Source organism: Antechinus flavipes, chromosome 3 (assembly GCF_016432865.1).
Source record: "Antechinus flavipes isolate AdamAnt ecotype Samford, QLD, Australia chromosome 3, AdamAnt_v2, whole genome shotgun sequence".
In the NCBI taxonomy this organism is placed as follows: domain Eukaryota; kingdom Metazoa; phylum Chordata; class Mammalia; order Dasyuromorphia; family Dasyuridae; genus Antechinus; species Antechinus flavipes.
In genome coordinates, this window is record NC_067400.1 from 316,102,775 (window position 1) to 316,121,175 (window position 18,401).

General features: G+C 33.3%; 1 protein-coding gene across 1 annotated transcript in view; it reads left to right on the forward strand.

The window, feature by feature from the left end:
• Positions 1-18,401, forward strand: part of STXBP5L (syntaxin binding protein 5L) — a 430,479-nt gene that overhangs the window by 216,061 nt on the left and 196,017 nt on the right. The window contains exon 7 of the mRNA XM_051990611.1: positions 6,183-6,266. Within this exon, the coding sequence (XP_051846571.1) occupies positions 6,183-6,266 (84 nt within the window). The remainder of the gene's footprint in view (positions 1-6,182; positions 6,267-18,401) is intronic.

Genomic DNA, 18,401 nt, shown 5'->3' on the forward strand with positions numbered 1-18,401 from the left:
CATAGGTGGTTATATGTCAATAAATATAATATTTTACTTTTTTCAGTTAATTTAAGCAGTATCACAAGGACATTTTATTTCCTTCTCTATTCTCTATGTATAGAGCCAACCACACTAGCCTAATTTCTATTTGTCACTTATTTTACAATAAATATTCTATCTCCCATTTCTATGCCTTGCACTGTTAACACACTGCCCTAATAATCCTTGATTGACTTTATTTTTTTTATTTATTAATTTATTTAACTATTTATTTATTTATTTTATTAGAGCTTTTCATTCACAAGATACATGCATGGGTAATTTTTCAGCATTGACAACTGCAAAACCTTTTGTTCCAACCTTTCCTTTCCCTCCCCTCATCCTCTCCCCCAGATGGTAGGCTGACCAATACATGTTAAATATGTTAAATTATAAATTAAATATAATATATATTTACATGTCCATACTGTTATTTTGCTGTACAAAAAGAATCAGACTTTGAAATAGTGTACAATTAGCCTGTAAAGGAAATCAAAAATGCAGGCGGACAAAAATAGAGGGATTGGGATTTCTATGTAGTGGGGAGATGAATGGGTATAGCTGGTTCAATTCATTACTGCTCTATTGGAACTGATTTGTTTCATTTCATTGTTGAAGAGGGCCACGCCCCTCAGAATTGGTCATCATATAGTTTTGTTGTTGAAGTGTATAATGATCTTCTGGTCCTGCTCATTTCACTCAGCATCAGTTCATGTAAGTCTCTCCAGGACTTTCTGAAATCATCCTGCTGGTCATTTCTTACAGAACAATAATATTCCATAATATTCGTATACCACAATTTATTCAGCCATTCTCCAATTGATGGGCATCCACTCAGTTTCCAGTTTCTGGCCACTATAAAGAGAGCTGTCACAAAGATTCTTGCACATGCAGGTCCCTTTCCCTTCTTTAAGATCTCTTTGGGATATAAACCCAGTAGTAAAACGGCTGGATCAAAGGGTATTGATAACTTTTTGAGCTTAGTTCCAAATTTGAGCAGATAATTCTCAAAGAAAGACACAATCTAAGATATAAGCAGTTATATTCTTAACAAGGTCAAAATTACTAAAAATTAGAGAAATGCAAATTAGAGAAACTTCATGGTTATACATTACACTCATCAGATCAGCTCAGTTGACAAAAGGGGAAAATGGCAAATGCTGGAGGACTTGGGCTCATCTAGGGAGCAGCTAGATGGCATAGTGTATAGAATGTTGGACCTAAAGTTAGTAAGACCTAAGTTCAAATGCATCATCAGATACTTATTGACAGTATGATTCTGGGTAAATCATTTAATCTCTGTTTGCCCTATTTTCTTCATCTTTAAAATGAAGATAATAATAGTCTCTTATTTCCAGGGTTGTTGTTAGGCTCAAATGAGATAATAATCATAAAGGTACTTAATATAGTGTCTAGCACATAGTAAATATAACATGCATTTTAGCTATTATTATTGTTAAAATAGGCATATTTAATGGATTGTTTATGGAGCTGTGAATCAGTCCATCCATTCTGGAAATCCTCTTGAAACTATGCTCCCTAAGTCATTTAACTATAGTTATATATTTGATCCAGAAATACTTTTACTAGGCCTATCCCCAATAAAATTTTAAAAAGAGGAAGAGGACCCAAATTACAGAAACATTTTAGAACAATAAAAAGACAACCAACATTGAAAGACTTCAGAATACAGATCATTATGATAACCAACCATGCTCCCTGAGAAATTGAGAGAGTCCTCACAGGTAAAGAAAAAACAAAATCATATGTAATAGTTTACTTAAGAAATGCTAGAAATTCAAATGAAATTAATAAAATATAGCACGATGTAAAACAAGCCCATGAAAATCTTTAGACTTCTAAAGCTAAATTAAAATAATCATTATGTTAACCTATCTTTCCTATCTTTCCTAACAGTACAAAGAAAGCATTTCGTGAGTTATTGGGGAAATGGGATAGATAAGTTAGTGGATAGTGATGAAGATAAAAAAGATCAATAAAACATTGAAATAATATACAAAAAAAGATAAACCATAACAGAAGCTCATGGTTTTACATACTATCCTCCTTTTTTGTTCTGAAATATTCTTTTGCTGTTCACAATTCTTGAATTCATCATCATCAACATCAAATTTTTAAGTAGTTGGAAGATCCCAATAGTAGTTAGAGTGTTCCTATGGTTATCTGGTGGTGGGCTCTTGGTAGAAGCCCAGGCTGAAAAGTAATCAGTTCTCTACAGAATTAGTGAAGAATCTGATAGTAGTAGCAGGGATACATCATTCTCAGGTTTGGGGAAAATACTTCAATTCTGGCAAGTTTAGCAAGTATCTATTAAGTGTTTACTGCACAGTGTTGGTCATATAATAGTGACTTAATAAATAAATCCTTAATATTCATGAAGATTCAATGATTAAAAAATAATTAATTTGTTGCTCTCCACTTTATAATGAGGTGATAAGGTAGACTAAGAGGCATGAAAACATTCAAACAATTGCTTGTCGAAAACCTGAGGGGAGAGAAATCACTTCAGTTTATGGCTACCTGAGAAGGTTTAACAGAGTGATTGGCACCTCAGTAGGTGTGGCTGAAATGAGGAGGGTGGAGACATTTTATTTATAAAAGCATGGTTTTCCACATAGTTTTTCTTGTTCCAAACTTCTTTTTTTCTCATATCCCTCATCCATGTAGTTTCCAAAATAATGTTGCTAGAGCATATGTCATTTTTCTTCTCATAGTATCTTCAGTAGTTCCCTGTTGTCTCTCAGATAAAGTAACATCTGTTGACATTTATATAGAGCTTTAAGTTTTATAAAACACTTTATGTATATTATTGCATCTGGATCTCACCTAATGAGACAGGCATTTTTATTATTCTCTTTTTCCAGTTGAAGAAACAAAGGTTGAAAGTACTTAATTTCCTCAGGCTCCCACAGCTATTAAGAGTCTGACACAAAATTTAAACCCAGATCCTCTTGAATCTAAGCTCAGTGCTCTATCAACTATGCAACATAGCCTCACATTTGGGCATAGAAACTCATCTTAGTATTTAAAACACTGAACAATCTGGGTTTAGCCTAATTTACAATAGTTATTTCATTTATTCCGTGCCACACACTCTTTGTTAGCGCAAATGGTCCCAAAATTTAGCATTCCACTTTCCATTTCAATGTTTTTGCACACAGCCTTTAATGTTTCTCCCAATGCTTGGATTACATTATTTCCTCTCTTCCACTTCTTAGAAATTCTACCTTCATTTAAAACTCAACTCTTGCACCACATTCTACAAAGAGCCTTTTCTGATCTCCCTAATATTTCCTAAAATCTCATATTTACTCTTACATTTTCATTATAATAGGACATGTCAGCTCTTTGAGGACAGAAATCAAATTGGGTGATGGTTGTGGTGGTGGTTTTGTCTTTTTATCTCCAGATTCGTGCCTTGCATGTAGTAGGCACCTAGTAAATGTTTCTTGAATTGTATTGAATTAAAGATATTCTTCTCAATAATGGAGATAGAAGAATTTACGGTCAAGATTTGGGGAAAGCCAGTAGTTTAGTCTCTTTGAAACAGATAGTGTACATGTAAAAGAGAAGTGCAAGTAAAATAAAGTTCAAATAAGTTGTGAAGAACCTTAATTGTTGAACTGATCATTTATATTTATTTTAAAGATAATGGAGCTCTTCATAGTTTTTGAACAGAATTTGTTTGATATGTATGCCTTATAATAATTATTTTGGCATCTGGAAGGAGATAAGATTAGGAAAAAAAGAGAAATGGAAGCAAGGAAGTAATTCAGTTGAATGGGAATATGAGCTTAAGTTAAGACTATGGTAGTGAGAATGGGAATAAGGGGATGTATTTAAAGGATGGGTTATAGATAAAATCAGCTTGCTCTTGACAACTGATTGAATAAAGGAGAAAGGAAGAGAGGAGAATCAAGTTTATGAACTTGGGTGACTGTAAAAATAGTGATGCCCTTAGAAATAGGGAAAATTTAAAGGAAGGGTACCTTTAGTGGATGACAGTTTTAGACATGTTAACTGTCAACCAGTCAAACAGTCAATATTTATTAATCACCTATTATGTGATTATGTCAAACACTGTGCTAAGCACTGGGAATATAAAACCAGGCAAAAGACTGCCTTGCTCTTAAAGAGATTAATGGGGGAAACAATATGCAAACAAACTTATATAAAGCAAACTACATATGGGATTTTTAAGAAATAATTAAAAGAAGAAAATTATTGGAATTAAGAAGGATTAGAGAAGACTTCCTATGGAAGGTAAGATTTTAATTGAGACTTAAAGGAATGAATTCATTCCTTTCAGCTATTGTCAAAATCTTAAAGTATCACTTTATCTTTATAAATAGTACATTTTAGTTATTCAGTTTATATTATTTATAAATATTTCTAAGTTGGTATATATCTGCATTTCCAGAATTAGTCAGTTTCATGTCCTGAATTACAGACTACACACTTACCCTACAATTAATTTAATCCTCACTATTTATCTGGTTCTTTAACTTGCCAGTTTGGGAGAATATGAAACATTGATGGTGAAATATTCAAAAGATAAGCAATAGAAGGAAAGAGGTTAAAATCAAAGAACTTTGTCTACAGAACTGTTATTTTTTCTTTTTTGAAACTTCCTAATTTAGTAATAACTTAAGGAAGTTTCTTTCTATGATTCTCCATTTTTTTTCTCTTTATATTTGCACATCTCACCCCTTCATATGGCTTCAATAATCAGTTATGAGTAGATGACTCTCAAGTTCACAGTCATTTACCTTTGTCCTTTTTATTTAACTCTAATTCCATCCATTTGTTGGATATTTCTATTTGACTATCCTAACACCATCTCAAACTATGTCCTAAAACTGATTTTTTACTCTCCCATTTTTTGTTCTATAAGCTTTCTTACTCCTTTATTTTTATTTTTGTCAGTTGTGTATTTATCATCTTAGTCATTTAAGTTCAAAACTTTGAAGTTATTTTTGGCTTTCTCCCCATTTCTGTCTTCCATATTCAAATCATCATTAAATCTTATTGATTAAATTGTTCTATTACATTTATTTCTGCCCTAGACCAACTACATTGTCCTAAACCAGGTTCTCATAAGTACTGCATAAACTATTGTAATAATTCTTTTGGACATCATATCAATGGTATCTTCTCACTTCAAGGAATTTTTCATATCTCTGTCAGATTAATATTTCTAATACATTTTGGTCATAGATCTTTAACCAAAATCTTCACTAATAATGCATATAATTTACTTTATATAGCACTTTAAGTTTTATAAAAGGGGATGTGTAGATACAATGTGTAGATCCAAAAAATGGATGAACAAAAATTAAAAGACTTGCCCACTGTTTCACAACTAGTAAAAGTTCTTCATCTGCTAGAATTCTGAACTCTTTTATATAATGTTTAAACTCCATCTTCCCTTTCTAAATTCTTTTTTTGCTTCTTGTCCTATTCCAGGTAGGCTGATTAATGTTTGGTTTTTTTTTAAATATGTCTTGCTTACCTTGGTAGCTTTGCTTTTGTTCACACCAACTCCTTTTCCCCATTAGAATAACCCTTCCTTGTTCTAGATAGCTTTCTGAGTGCTAACTTCAAGATACACTTGAAACCTTTACCTTCTTGAGAATTTCTTCAATTCTCCCATGATAAATTTATTGACGTCTTTTACTGAAGATATTTTATTGCAGCACGTGATCAAAACATATGACACTGAATTTTGTATTCTTATTTAGTTTTTTTATATAGCAATAATTTTTTTTCTTCTCAGCTCTAAGTTTCTTTACAGGAGGTACTATGTACATATTTTGCTTTTGTCTCTTCCTTTAAAATAACTGATTTGGCTCATTATATAAAATATAATATGTAGTACATAGCTACTAAATGAAGATTTAAATTTTATTACATGAACTTCAAGAAGTTATCCATTGAAAACCATTCTAACCAAAATTTTATTTTATCAAATACTAATTGAAATATTGGAAATTTTAAAAAAGGTTTTATTTGAAATTTGAATTTGAAATTCTAGCAAGATTATTTATAATTTTGTATGTGTTTTTACAACATTATGAAATCTTTAAAAGACTTTTAAAATAAGCTGAGTTCAAAAATAAGTTTCTCCTGATATTTTTCAGCTCTTAATAGGTTATGAAAATGGAACTGTGGTGCTCTGGGACTTGAAATCAAAAAGAGCAGAACTGAGAGTTTATTATGATGAGGTAAGCAGTTTCCTATTATTCAGAAAAATTACTGTTATGTTGATCAGTTTGAATAAATGTATGTTATATTGAAAAACCCAAACTCTTTTATTATAAGATAGGAACATTTAGAAAGTATTGCGGGTAATAATGAAGTTTAGAAATAGTTTTCCCACAGAATCAGCACTAATTATCAATATTTATTGTTAATATCTAAGAGTTTAATTGTATATACCTAAGTACTCTAGTGTGGGGCATAAAGGACATAAAGGAAATGGGTGGTGGAATTCAAAGAATTGACATTCTAGTTGTCTCTGTAATATGTTATAGTCCTCTAATTTTTCACAGTAATTGAAAGGCATGTCATTTATCCCTAATTGGTGGCTAATTCCCAAATTAGAGTGTTAAAGATTAGAAAGTATCTTTGTATTTAAGTTTGAGTGTGACAATAACTAATCTAGAAATTCACAAGACAATCAGTTCTTAATTCAAAAATGAAAGGTTATATGTAAATTGATCATTTGGAGCTCAAACTATTTTCTCATTAACCCAATATTTTAAATAGTTGTTAGGAGAGTCAACAAAAATGATTTAATCCATAATCCTTCTGAAATATAAACATAGGGTCATACATTTATAGTGAGAAGGAACTTCAGGTATCTTTGGATATAGATACTCTCTATCCCCGACCAATTCTTTTATAGATAGGGAAACTGAGGCATGGGAGAGGATAACTTATTTACCCAGGGTAACATAGCTAGTACATATTTGAGATGAGATTTGGAAACAGATTTTCTTGATTCCAGGTCCAGTGTCCTAACCACTATTTGAGATTTAGTACAATAGATCTTAACTACCTCATATAAAATAATAATGCTGTAGTTCCCCTAAACTTGTGTTTAGGATTATAATTTGCTATCTAAGTAATCCATTTATTCCCACTGCAGCAAAATGAATGCTCTTCTTTTTCTCACTGCATAGCAGTTAGAACTGGACTCCCTTGGTTCCAAGTTAGTTCTGATTGCAGCTAAGGATAAATCATAAAGACTAGCCCATTCACTTCTATTCCCTAGATACTACCTCTTTTCTCAGATGAGGTTTTTTTTTCTTTTCTGACTCACTGAACAATATAATGTATTTTCATAGTTGCCTTCAGAGAGTATTTTAACATTTAAAAACTATTAACAGTTAAGAGGATGTTTTGATGGATCTGTATAATTCAAAACTCTTGTTTTGCAACTCTTATCTAGATATTCCCACAACTCTTCTATAGGGATTTTGGGTAGGAAACCTTTCTTCATATGTTTCAAAATTATATAGATACCAATGCTAACTACATGACCAGCTCAGTCCTTTTTTTAGATCATATATTTCTCTAATGGTGCCCTTGAGTTCAATTCTTTTGTGACTTTCTTTGTTGTTAATAAATTACAGTTTACTCATGTCCACCAAATTTGATTCGTTGCCATTTATATGATATGTCTAGTTCTTCCATGACTTGCAACATTAGTGGAAGAATATTGTTTCTAAAATGAAGATCCTTTGTTTCACTGTAAAGTTCAAGATTATTAAAAAAAATTGAATGATTTCCCAAAAGCAACCTGGCTAGATCTTCAAATTCTGACCAGTTCTTGACACAGTTTATCCTCTCTGTACAATATCTATCCAAGATGAACTAGAATGGGTTGTCTATCCAACTGTATATCATAGTTTGGACAATAGAAATTCTTCATTGATTTTTTTTTCCTGTGTGAATAGTTAGAAAAAACTCTTTTTAGCCCTGTCGAGCTCATTTGGGAGAATCTAATGTAATCAACATAATATCATCCACAAACAGCAACAATTAGAGGATCTCACAAGCCAAATGGAATTCTCCTTCTATATCTTCTGTTCCCCCAGCAAACACATTTACTGCTCGTACATCTCCCTCTTTTGTGCTTTACTTGCTAATAATAATTGTAAGATCAATTAGTAAAATTATCATTGCCATTGTTATTTCAAGGAATCTTACGTGGTTTGCATAATCGAATCAAATATTTTGGGTTTTGTTTTGTTCTTTTGATAATCATGCTGTGTACAGTGAGATTTTTGTATTCTCCCAATTTTTTCAACAAATTTTGTGATTGTAAAAATATAATCAATGATAAAATATCATTTGCAAAAGCCTCTGCTTATCATTCCTCATATGCTCTGCAGGGATACTATTCTTTTATGTATGGATTGTCCTCGTAAAATTTTGTATGGAGGGAAAATCGGCAAAAATTTTTAAGTTGCCTGGTCCTTGGAAAACACACACAATCTGTTAGTAGAAAAGTGATCAAAGTATTTCCATTAACAATAGAATCTGCCAATGTCTGTATTTTGGCATAATCTTTAAGAAACCTAGGTTCCTTCTGTGCCTTGATGAAAGATTATGGTAATGACTCTGTGGAAGAACAAATTCTCAACAATTTCTATCCAAATAATGGTAGCTTTTTATATTAAAATATCTGGAATAAAATTTACCTATATTTCATAGGAAAATCAGATTTTGTTCATCCAGATCAGAGCAGTAATTCAGGGCTGAAAGAACAAGGCATCTGACTACAGAGGTTATTGTTTGTCTTTCATTCTCAAAGGTGACCAAGGAGGTGATGCCATGACAAGCAAGTGAATTGAATTTAAGTGAGGGAGGGCTATGCAAAGCCACCTCTCTCACTTTCCCCTCCAGAACCCTCCGTGTCCAGAGGCCAGGTGTAGATCAAGATGACTGGAGATGGCTTTTTTAAACTAAGATCTTTAAAAGGTCTCAGTTTGACAAAGGCCACATCCATTCAGTGATTAAGGCTAGGTAGCAATTGAGGCAAAGAATCTCCTCTTTCACCTAGTCTAAAAAAATCTAAATAAGGAAATGAATGAATGAATCTGGGAGGGGGAGACCCTCAAGGTTTCTGGCCAAAGAAAAGGATTGCTATTTACATTCAGTCTGAGTCAATCAGTACCCAAACAATGAGCAAATGGGGCTTAGCCTAGGACCTGTTGGTGACCAATTAGAATCAGATTGGTTCTGGTTTAAGACATGGTCTTTAAGGAAGAAATCTAGCCAATAAATCTCAAGATATCTTGGAGGGGTTCATAATAGGTATGTGGTGGGACAGATGCTAGGCAGGAGTTCACTATGCTCTATTTCCTCTCTTTTACCATAATCTTACCAGTCCTTACTACAGAATCTACCCTAAGACAAAGTAAGAAGTAAATAGCAATCCTCTAATGTTAACAACAGAATTAAGCATAAAAGGTTATAGTGTCAATAGGAATCCAAAGAAGACTATTGAGGATAAATAAGTGTATACTTCTTGTTGATGCTCTCAGAAGAGTCTCAAAGATTGTAATGCCTGAGAAACTGAGACAGGATACTCTCAGGGCTGATGTTTTAAAGCATCTAGCAGTGAATGTGAGTTCTCAATGACATATATATATACATATATACACCTAGCTCCAAGCTTAGGTAGTTAAACAAAGGTGAGGTATGCAGTCCAAACTCTGGTGAGTGAGAATCTTCAAGCAGGGACCATCAATCAGGTTCTGATAGGTTGAGAATAGGACCATAAATTCTTGATGACTTAGGAAGAGTTAGGAGCCAGAAAGTCTAAACTCCCCCTTATCTTGAGTTTACAAATTTACAGTTTATAACCTTAGAGTAACTAGCCCTAAGTTACATCAGTCCTAATGATCAGGAGAGGGATTGTAAACCAGAGGGATTAATGCAGAACAATTGGGGAAAGAGGCAGAACAATTTAGGAAAACTTAAGGCAGAACAATTAGGGAAACTGAGTCAGGGCAATAAAAGGGAACTGTGGCACAACAAAATGTCATTTCACTGATTCTGACTTACTTTAAGATTATTATCTCCTTTACGTGATGCCAAAGAGAAATCTCCATAGTTGGGGATAAAGAGAAATAATCAGTTATAGGTAAGGAAATAAAAGGAGAAAACCAAAACAGAAAACATGGGAACAACAGGCTTGTACACTGAAAGGCAGCATATTTAGTGCAAAGGTCACTAGAAATGAATTTAAGTCTCCACTTTGCCATTTATCAGCTATGTCACCTTGGGCAAATTTTTTTTATTAAAAATTCTGTTGATGTCATTTTAAAATATCACCTTCATTTCCACATATGTCCCTATCCCTTCTTTACTCAGAAATCCTTTATATGTGTGTAGAAGGTAGGGAGGACAAATAATTTTTTAAAAGTGTAAGCCCAGATACCAGTCATTAACCAACTCTCAGTGTACACAACATTCCATTCCTTCTCTTTGAAGGAAAGAAAGGAGGTTTTCTCATCTTTTTATTTGGGGCAAGGGAAGGAGAGAAGGAATTGTAAGCTTGGCCTTTACAATTACAGCATTCACTTTCTTTTTGGTGTTGCTAATATTGTTGTTCTTTCCATTTGATGAGGTTTAGATTTAGGGAACCAAAATGAAATTAGGGTTTCTGGTGGTCAGGGAGTTAAATGATAAGGTCTAGTGGCAGGTTTGGGGTTCAGGGAACCAAATGGAGAGATTTGGCTCCCCTGCAGCCCCATGGGATTTGGTGCAATGTAGGGAGTTTTGGAGACTCTCTTCTGGTGGTGCGGAGGTTCTCTGTAAAAGAATTTACAGACCTGAAACCCTAGATTGATAAAAGAGGTTTATTATGGGGATTGGAAATAAGGTTAGAAATCCTGACGGAGAGGCAAAGTCTGGTTAGGGAAATAGGTGAGGGTAAAGAGAGGATGGCACTGGAAAGAGTATTCCAGTGGACAGAGGCCCTTGGCATCCCAAGCATGGCATGTTTGGAACCTCTGCAAAGAGAGGGTTTAGTTTGGCTCTTTTATAATGGGAGCTTTCGCTGATGGGAGCTCATGGGTGGAGTCCCAAGTTGTCTCCTAACTTGGTTTCAACTTGAGCTGGAATTTGAATTGAATTCAATGGGTTTCAGGATTGAGCTGACCTCACCCAGATAACAAGGATAAAACTGTCCCTCAGGGCAAGGTCCCTCACTGAGGCAGTCATTGTTTATACCACATCAGTTTGCAGAAGTCTTCTTAATGCTTCTCTGTTATTTTTTTATATTCATTATTTTTTTGTAGAATAGAAATAGTCCATTATATTCACATACCATAATTTATTTAACCATTCCCTGTCAATGGAGGATTGCTACCAGTTCTTTGTTACTAAAAGAAAAAATACTGCTACAAATATTTTGGGTATACAGGACCTTTCTATCTTTGTCTTCCTTGGGGAATATACTGAGCAGTAGGAACCTTCAGATTTAGTTTTATCATTTATAAGATGAGAATAATATCTGTATTATATATTTTATAGGCTTGCTATAATGAAATCCTTTTATAAACTGTAAATGCCATGTAAATGTGAAATGCTATTATTGCCTAGAAATGACTACTCTTTAAGGAAAATATTGCCAAGAAAAGTATTTATGGGATGAAGGGAAGAAGGCTTGAGGCTGTTTTAGCAATTGCTTCTCATTTCAACTCAAGATGCAGGGAATCTCAAAATAGTTCAAATCTCAAAATAGTCTAGCTGGTTTTCCAGAATGTTTTCCTAAGCTTAAATACCTTTCTTGTAGACTTTGAACAGGGAAGGGAATACACTGAAATTCTTGAAAATGAAATTAATTATTCTGAGCTGAAAATCTGAGAAGATACTAGGTTGGGAATATCCACATTTTTAAATTAAATAAATTTAAATTCTAAGAACTCTTTCAAAACTTCACATAAGACTGTTCCAAGGATAAGGGTAACCACCACAAGAATCTTTAGTGTTTTCAGTTGACTATGCTTTTATTTTAGGATTTTTTCAATGTATTCCATTGAGGAACTTACTATGTCAAACTTTGTAATATGTAATGTTAAATTATTTTCAAATATGTTTAGAAGATTGATTGGGGGGGCGGGGAGGGAGGAAGCAAAGCACTTTTAAGAAAAGGCTTGGGAGAGCTAAAAGTTAGTAGTCTATTTAATGGGTGACTTTAAGTAATTATATGTAAATTAATTTTCACCATAGTGGAGAGATTAAAAAATTATGAGATAAGGCTACTGCTATCAGTTGTTTTGGGAGTGAAACTAACTTAATCCTAATTGGTGAAAAAGCATCTGGTCACTGGCAGCTGGGTGTCATGTTTGTTCTGTTAGAATTTTTAGTGTAATTTTAGCTATAAAGAATGAAAGTGACTCAAATCTGACCCTGATCTGTTCTATCTGCCATAAAGAAAGTTTGAGGCCTCATGAGGTTGGTGCCTTACTTTGATAAGATAAGTTACTAGATAAAAATCCTACCTGTGGGAACCTTTTAAGCATGCTGGAGCAGTTGGAGAAGGGAGCTGGGGGAATAAGTTAAAGCAGATATATTCATGATGCTGCGATCTCATCTCCCTGAAAAGAACAACCTGGGAAGACCCCTGACCTTAGGAAATAAGAAAAAATAAGTTAAAACTCAAGGGTTAATTAAGGATTAATAACAATTTATTACAGGTTACTCTCTGTTTACTAGCTGTTTTAAATTCCCTGAATCTTACTTATATGGCATCTCTAGTTATATTTATACTTTCTTTAATGAAGCATCTTATAAGCAATATTGTTATAATAATACAGATGTGTTTTTATTTTTAGATGAATATTCAACTGTGGAAGTGTTTTATCTCTTAGACATTTTTACTTGGAATGAGAAAGATAAAATAATACCAGATTCAGGATCATGATTTACATATGCAATCAATTTTCTAATATTCCAGATCACATCCTTAAATTTTTATATAAATAGTATCATAGCAATTGCTACTGGCACTAGGATACTTAATCTTAATTCTGAGGATTCCATAAGTCAAAGTGAGTTTCTTTAATTGATCTATCTATGCTTTGACCAAAGGATAGTTATTGACAGTTGAGCATTTCTAATTAATTATCAATGAAAAAAAAAAGTAATTATCAATGAATTTTTAAAACTACTTCTTAGACCTTACTGAAAACATTATTAACTTTTTCTGGATGATGGACCTTTTTGGCAATCTGATGAAGCCAATGGATCCCTTCTGAGAATATTTTTAGGTGCCTAAAATAAAACACATAGGATTACAAAGGAAACCAATTCTATCAAAGCACAATCTCAACAAATACTTAAATGATATTAATGAACATCTGGTGAAGAACTGCTATTCTAGAGTCTGGTTAGTTTATCTTGGTACTATACTACTTACAGGTTATAGAAGTACATATTAAGATAGCAAAGACATGTAAAACAAAGAATTTCATCATCAAGAGCCCCATTTGTAATTGCCATGCCATTTGACAAAAGAATCACATCAGTGAATAAGCTATATGTGTGCCCAATAGACACATCTACTCTCATATACATAAAATAACTATGAGTAAAACAAAATATGAAATTTCAAATAAGTGTGAATACCACCAAAAAATATTTAAATAACATTGAATTATTTAATTATTATGCTATTTGATATATGGTATTCTCTTTGAAACACAAGGTTGGTGAGGATAAGGACTATGGTACAAAGCTAGGTACAGTGATTACAAAGTAGATAATAGATAAGTAAGAGAGAGATTTAAAGTGCATGATTTGAAAATTTGTGCTTTTTCTATTAAAATATAGATATTTAAATATCTATAAGATAGGAGAAAGGAGCAGCAATAAAAGAGAATGTTTGGAAATGGGACCATTTCTTTCAACTCTTCACTTATCACCAAGGAAGCTTTCTACATGGCTTTCTGTTATCTCTAGCATAGTTAACAAGGAAGTAGATAGTCAGCTCAGGTCCCTGTGTCTACTGGGGATCATGACATTTAGAGCAATGAAGGAAGAAAAGAAGGGAAGGGTGAAAAAGAGAGTGTGCTTTTATTGTGAATATTCCTGCAAGAGCCTTGAAGTAGAAGATTCTTTTCCCAGCTCTATCTAGGCCTTTGCAACCTAGTAAAAAGATGTGGGAGTACAGGGAATTCAGAGGGAATGATAGATGATGCATCCTCTCAAAAGATGCAAAGCCAGCTAGCACACAGATAATTCAACATCTCATACAAAACATAGTTTTTTCAGTCTTTGTTGGGACTTATCACTATAATATGCTTTTTTATAATAGATGAATCAGAGAAAACCGAAAAAACAGTGATTACATGTGAAAGAGCTACATGTGATTTGAATGCTCTAAATTTGAATGAATGGATTAGACTCTGTAATAGATAAGTAAGAGAGAGAGAGATTTAAAGTGCATGATTTGAAAATTTGTGCTTTTTCTATTAATATATAGATATTTAAATAGCATTCATTTAACAAACATTACCTATTATGTGGAATGCAATCCACCAAGGGATGGGCATTATTCCAAGTAATGTTAATTATTCTTTGTTAGCTATGGATCACTGATGTGTAGATTTAGTATCAGAGGACACCCTTGAGGTCTAACCCAACACCTCCATTTACATGTGAGGAATTGAAACCCAGAGAAATTAAACGACTTAACAAAGCTCATACAAGTGATAAGAAGAAGACAGGAAATTTGAATATAGAACTCCTGATTCAAAATCCAGTGGGATTTTTTTCCCCCACTGTATACAGTAACTTACCTGTGTACAATGCTATATAATTTATAAAGTATTTTGACTTACATCACCTCATTTTGTACTCAGTAGTCTTTTCGAGTTATTAGAAGATAAAGATCACTCCATCCAGGTTGCTGTGCTCCTGTGGATTTAATTGTCCCAGAGTCTGGTCTCCAGTTCTCTAGACCCCAAATTTTACAAAGAGAGGCCAACTGACAAATATCCTGCCTTTTGAAAAGGCCTCCTACGAAGTGAAATTTTGGATCAGTCTCCTGCTAGGCCCTAAAAGGCAAAATTTCTAGATGAATTTAAATGAAATCATGTGACAAATATCAGTTGCCCCATCTCAATGATTGAACTCTAACTGAATACTTTATTAATAGGAAGCTCACAACTTCAAACTTTATTACATAGTTCTCATTATTAGAAAGTTCTTTCTTATGTGAATCCCAGATTTGCTGCCTTGTAATTTCTACTCACTCAACTTAGTTTGTTTCTCCGAAGTTACGTGAATCAAAGTTAATTCCTATTTCACTAGACAGCCTTTCATTTATTTGAAAACAGTGACCATAACTCCACTTTGCCTTTTCTTTTCTAGGATAAAAACAGAAATACAAGCTGTAGGAAGATGTAAGAAGAAATACAACCTATAAATAAAAATAGTATCTCTTTTCACTAACCTTTGCTTATAATCATTGACTATTTAATTTTCTGCCTTCCTGGACTGTGCTTGATTTAGCTTATCTTTACATTAACATTTATATTTACATTTAGATGGACTTCTATCCAGCAAAGCAAGGCATCTTATTAGAGGAAAATTTTACTTCTTCAGCCCTTTTTTTAGAGGATAGAATTCAGTCATAGTTCTATGTTTTCAGCCTTTATAATCAGAACAGAAAAATTTCTTCCTTCAATCAACCAATAAGTATATATTAAGCATCTACTATATATCATCATTGTACTAAACACTAAAGATAAAAATAGAAGGAACAAAACAATCCCTATGCTCAAGGAGATTACATTCTGAAGGATAAGAAATACATATCAATATGTACAGAATAAATCTAAAGAGAATAAATAGAAAATTATTAGGAAGGGCACTAACAGTTGTGAAGCATCCAGATCTTAGATATTTATATATAAGATATTGTTTAAATAGTTCTTATCTAAACAGAAAAAAAAAAATAACAAAATGTGGGTAAGGGGAGAGAACAACAAGGCCTATTCTGTGCCGGGTAAATATTATCTCATTTGATCCTCACAACAATGCTAAGAGGTAGGTGCTATTATGCTTCCCATTTTACACATAAGGAAACTGAGGCAGATGATTAAATGACTTGTCCAGGATCACACAATTAATAAGCGTCTGAGACTGGTTTTGGACTAGGATCTTCTTGGGTCCAAGAAGTATTTTATTTTCTTCATCACCTAGCTACATCAAAGCAAAAAAAAAAAAAAAACAAAAACAAAAACAAAACCATGGAGTTCAGGCAGGTTTTTTTCCTCGCTGAAACTTCTCTAGATAAGGTTTACATGAACGACTATGTTATTACTGTAGAATAACTCTCATTTCATTCTCTTAATTTGAGGGTTTATTGCAGATTTCAATTAGTTGCTGCCAACCAACATCATCTTTCTTCCCCTTGCCTGAATTAGGTTCTTAAGCTCAGCTATAGAAGAAAAGTAATTCTAACTTGAATTTAACAAGTTAATTCTTTAACAGAATTTTGAGATAGAAGTCATTTGATATTGGAATATGTTTTCCAATTTTATTATTGAATATGGACATCAACTAGAGAGAACCAATCAAGACTGTAAAGATACTATAAATCATTTTGAGAAGTCATTTAGGCAGTCACAACTAAGGAATGTTAGCTAAGAAAGCATAGGCATAATAACCATAGGGAAGTAAGCAAGGTATAACTATCAGAGATGAGCAAATTAAAAAGGGTATGGTGAACTCTGATACTTTGGTGACTACAAGTAAGGAGAGACAGTCTTTGCTATGAACTTTATCCTTGATTGACGACCAAATTTTCAGGAAAGATTTTTCAATCATGGTTCTTTATTTTCAACCTTCACTTTGCGAAATCCAGAGAGATAATATGACTAAGAACATACAGTGACTTTTTGATACCTGGCATAGCAAAATATTTTTCCTGATTTTCAGTCAAATGCATTTTTTATCTTTGTCTTCTCATCTAGCTGGTGCCTTACTCAGCATACATATATATATATTTCTGCTTCCATCTTATCTTTTCTTTAAGTAAAACAAAATGTCCCTTTTTAGGATTAATCCTTTTGTGTGTGTGTGTGTGTGTGTGTATACGCTCTAGATTTCACTCTTCTGACTCCTAACCAATCTTACACATTTATCTCCTTCCTCCCCAACATCCATCAATGTCTCCCTTTTACTACTAGTTTCCTTATCCTCTGCCTTCAGACTAGGTAAGTCTCGCCTCAAATGGACAATGAACAATTGGAAAATGAACAAAAAGTCTTTTTACCTAATGACACATTCTATATTTCTCCCTCCCTTTCATGACCAAAGTCTCAAATCAGTGGTCTATACCTGCTGCTTTTGTTTATATGCAGTTTTTTCTTATCCTTTCAATTAATCTTATTTTTATATGATTCTGTATAAGCTTCATCTTAAAAGTCACTTTTATTATCTAATCCAATGACCTTTTCCTTCATCTTTACTCACTGTTTTTACATTGTTGAACACCCAGTTATTGAAGTTCTCTTCCTTCAACTCCATGATTCTATACTATTTTGAATCCCATTCTACTTATTCTTTCCCTAGTCTTTTGTTTTTCAATACAATAAAAGTCAAAGGCCTTTAATGAGGATATGTGAAGTAGATATACTACTTCAAAGCAAATAAACAAATTCAAGATTAGCTCTATAGAGAATATAATGAAAATCAGGATGAAGAAAAATAACCTCAGATTGTAGCTTTGCAAGGAATTCCAGCTTTTATCTTTACTTATTCATTCCTTCTTTTGACACAACTCAATGGGCAGATTCTATACCTGCTAATTGATATTTGTATTTAAATTCCCACTTTTGCACTCTTGAGCCCCAGCTTATCTGTTTCTAAGCTTTCATCTGTAAGAATTCCTACATTCTGATACCAGGTAAGTGGAAGAACATTAGTGCACTAATAGTCAGGATAAGTGGGATGAGATTCTGTTTTGGTCTTTGTAACAAACATCAGGAAAGGGTCTGAGTTTCTTAACTCCCATCATCCAACTTATTGGAAAAGCTTCTGACAGTGCTTTTTGTGGGCAATATTATAACTAAAACACAAAGGCAACATCTGACACCACCCTCCCCCCAAAATGTTTGTGTTCCACTGAGTTAGTCTTAGTCCCTTTATAAACCTTGGAACTCCTTCCATCCTTGTCTTCCTAGAGGAAGACAGTGATCAAGTAGATTTCTGTGTTGATTAATATAGGGTTAGAAAATGTTGAGGAAACTACCCTGAAAACTGGTTCAGTTGTAATTGGTCCCTAATACTGTAGTGTTCCCTAATTAAAAGTGGCCCATTTTTAATGGCCA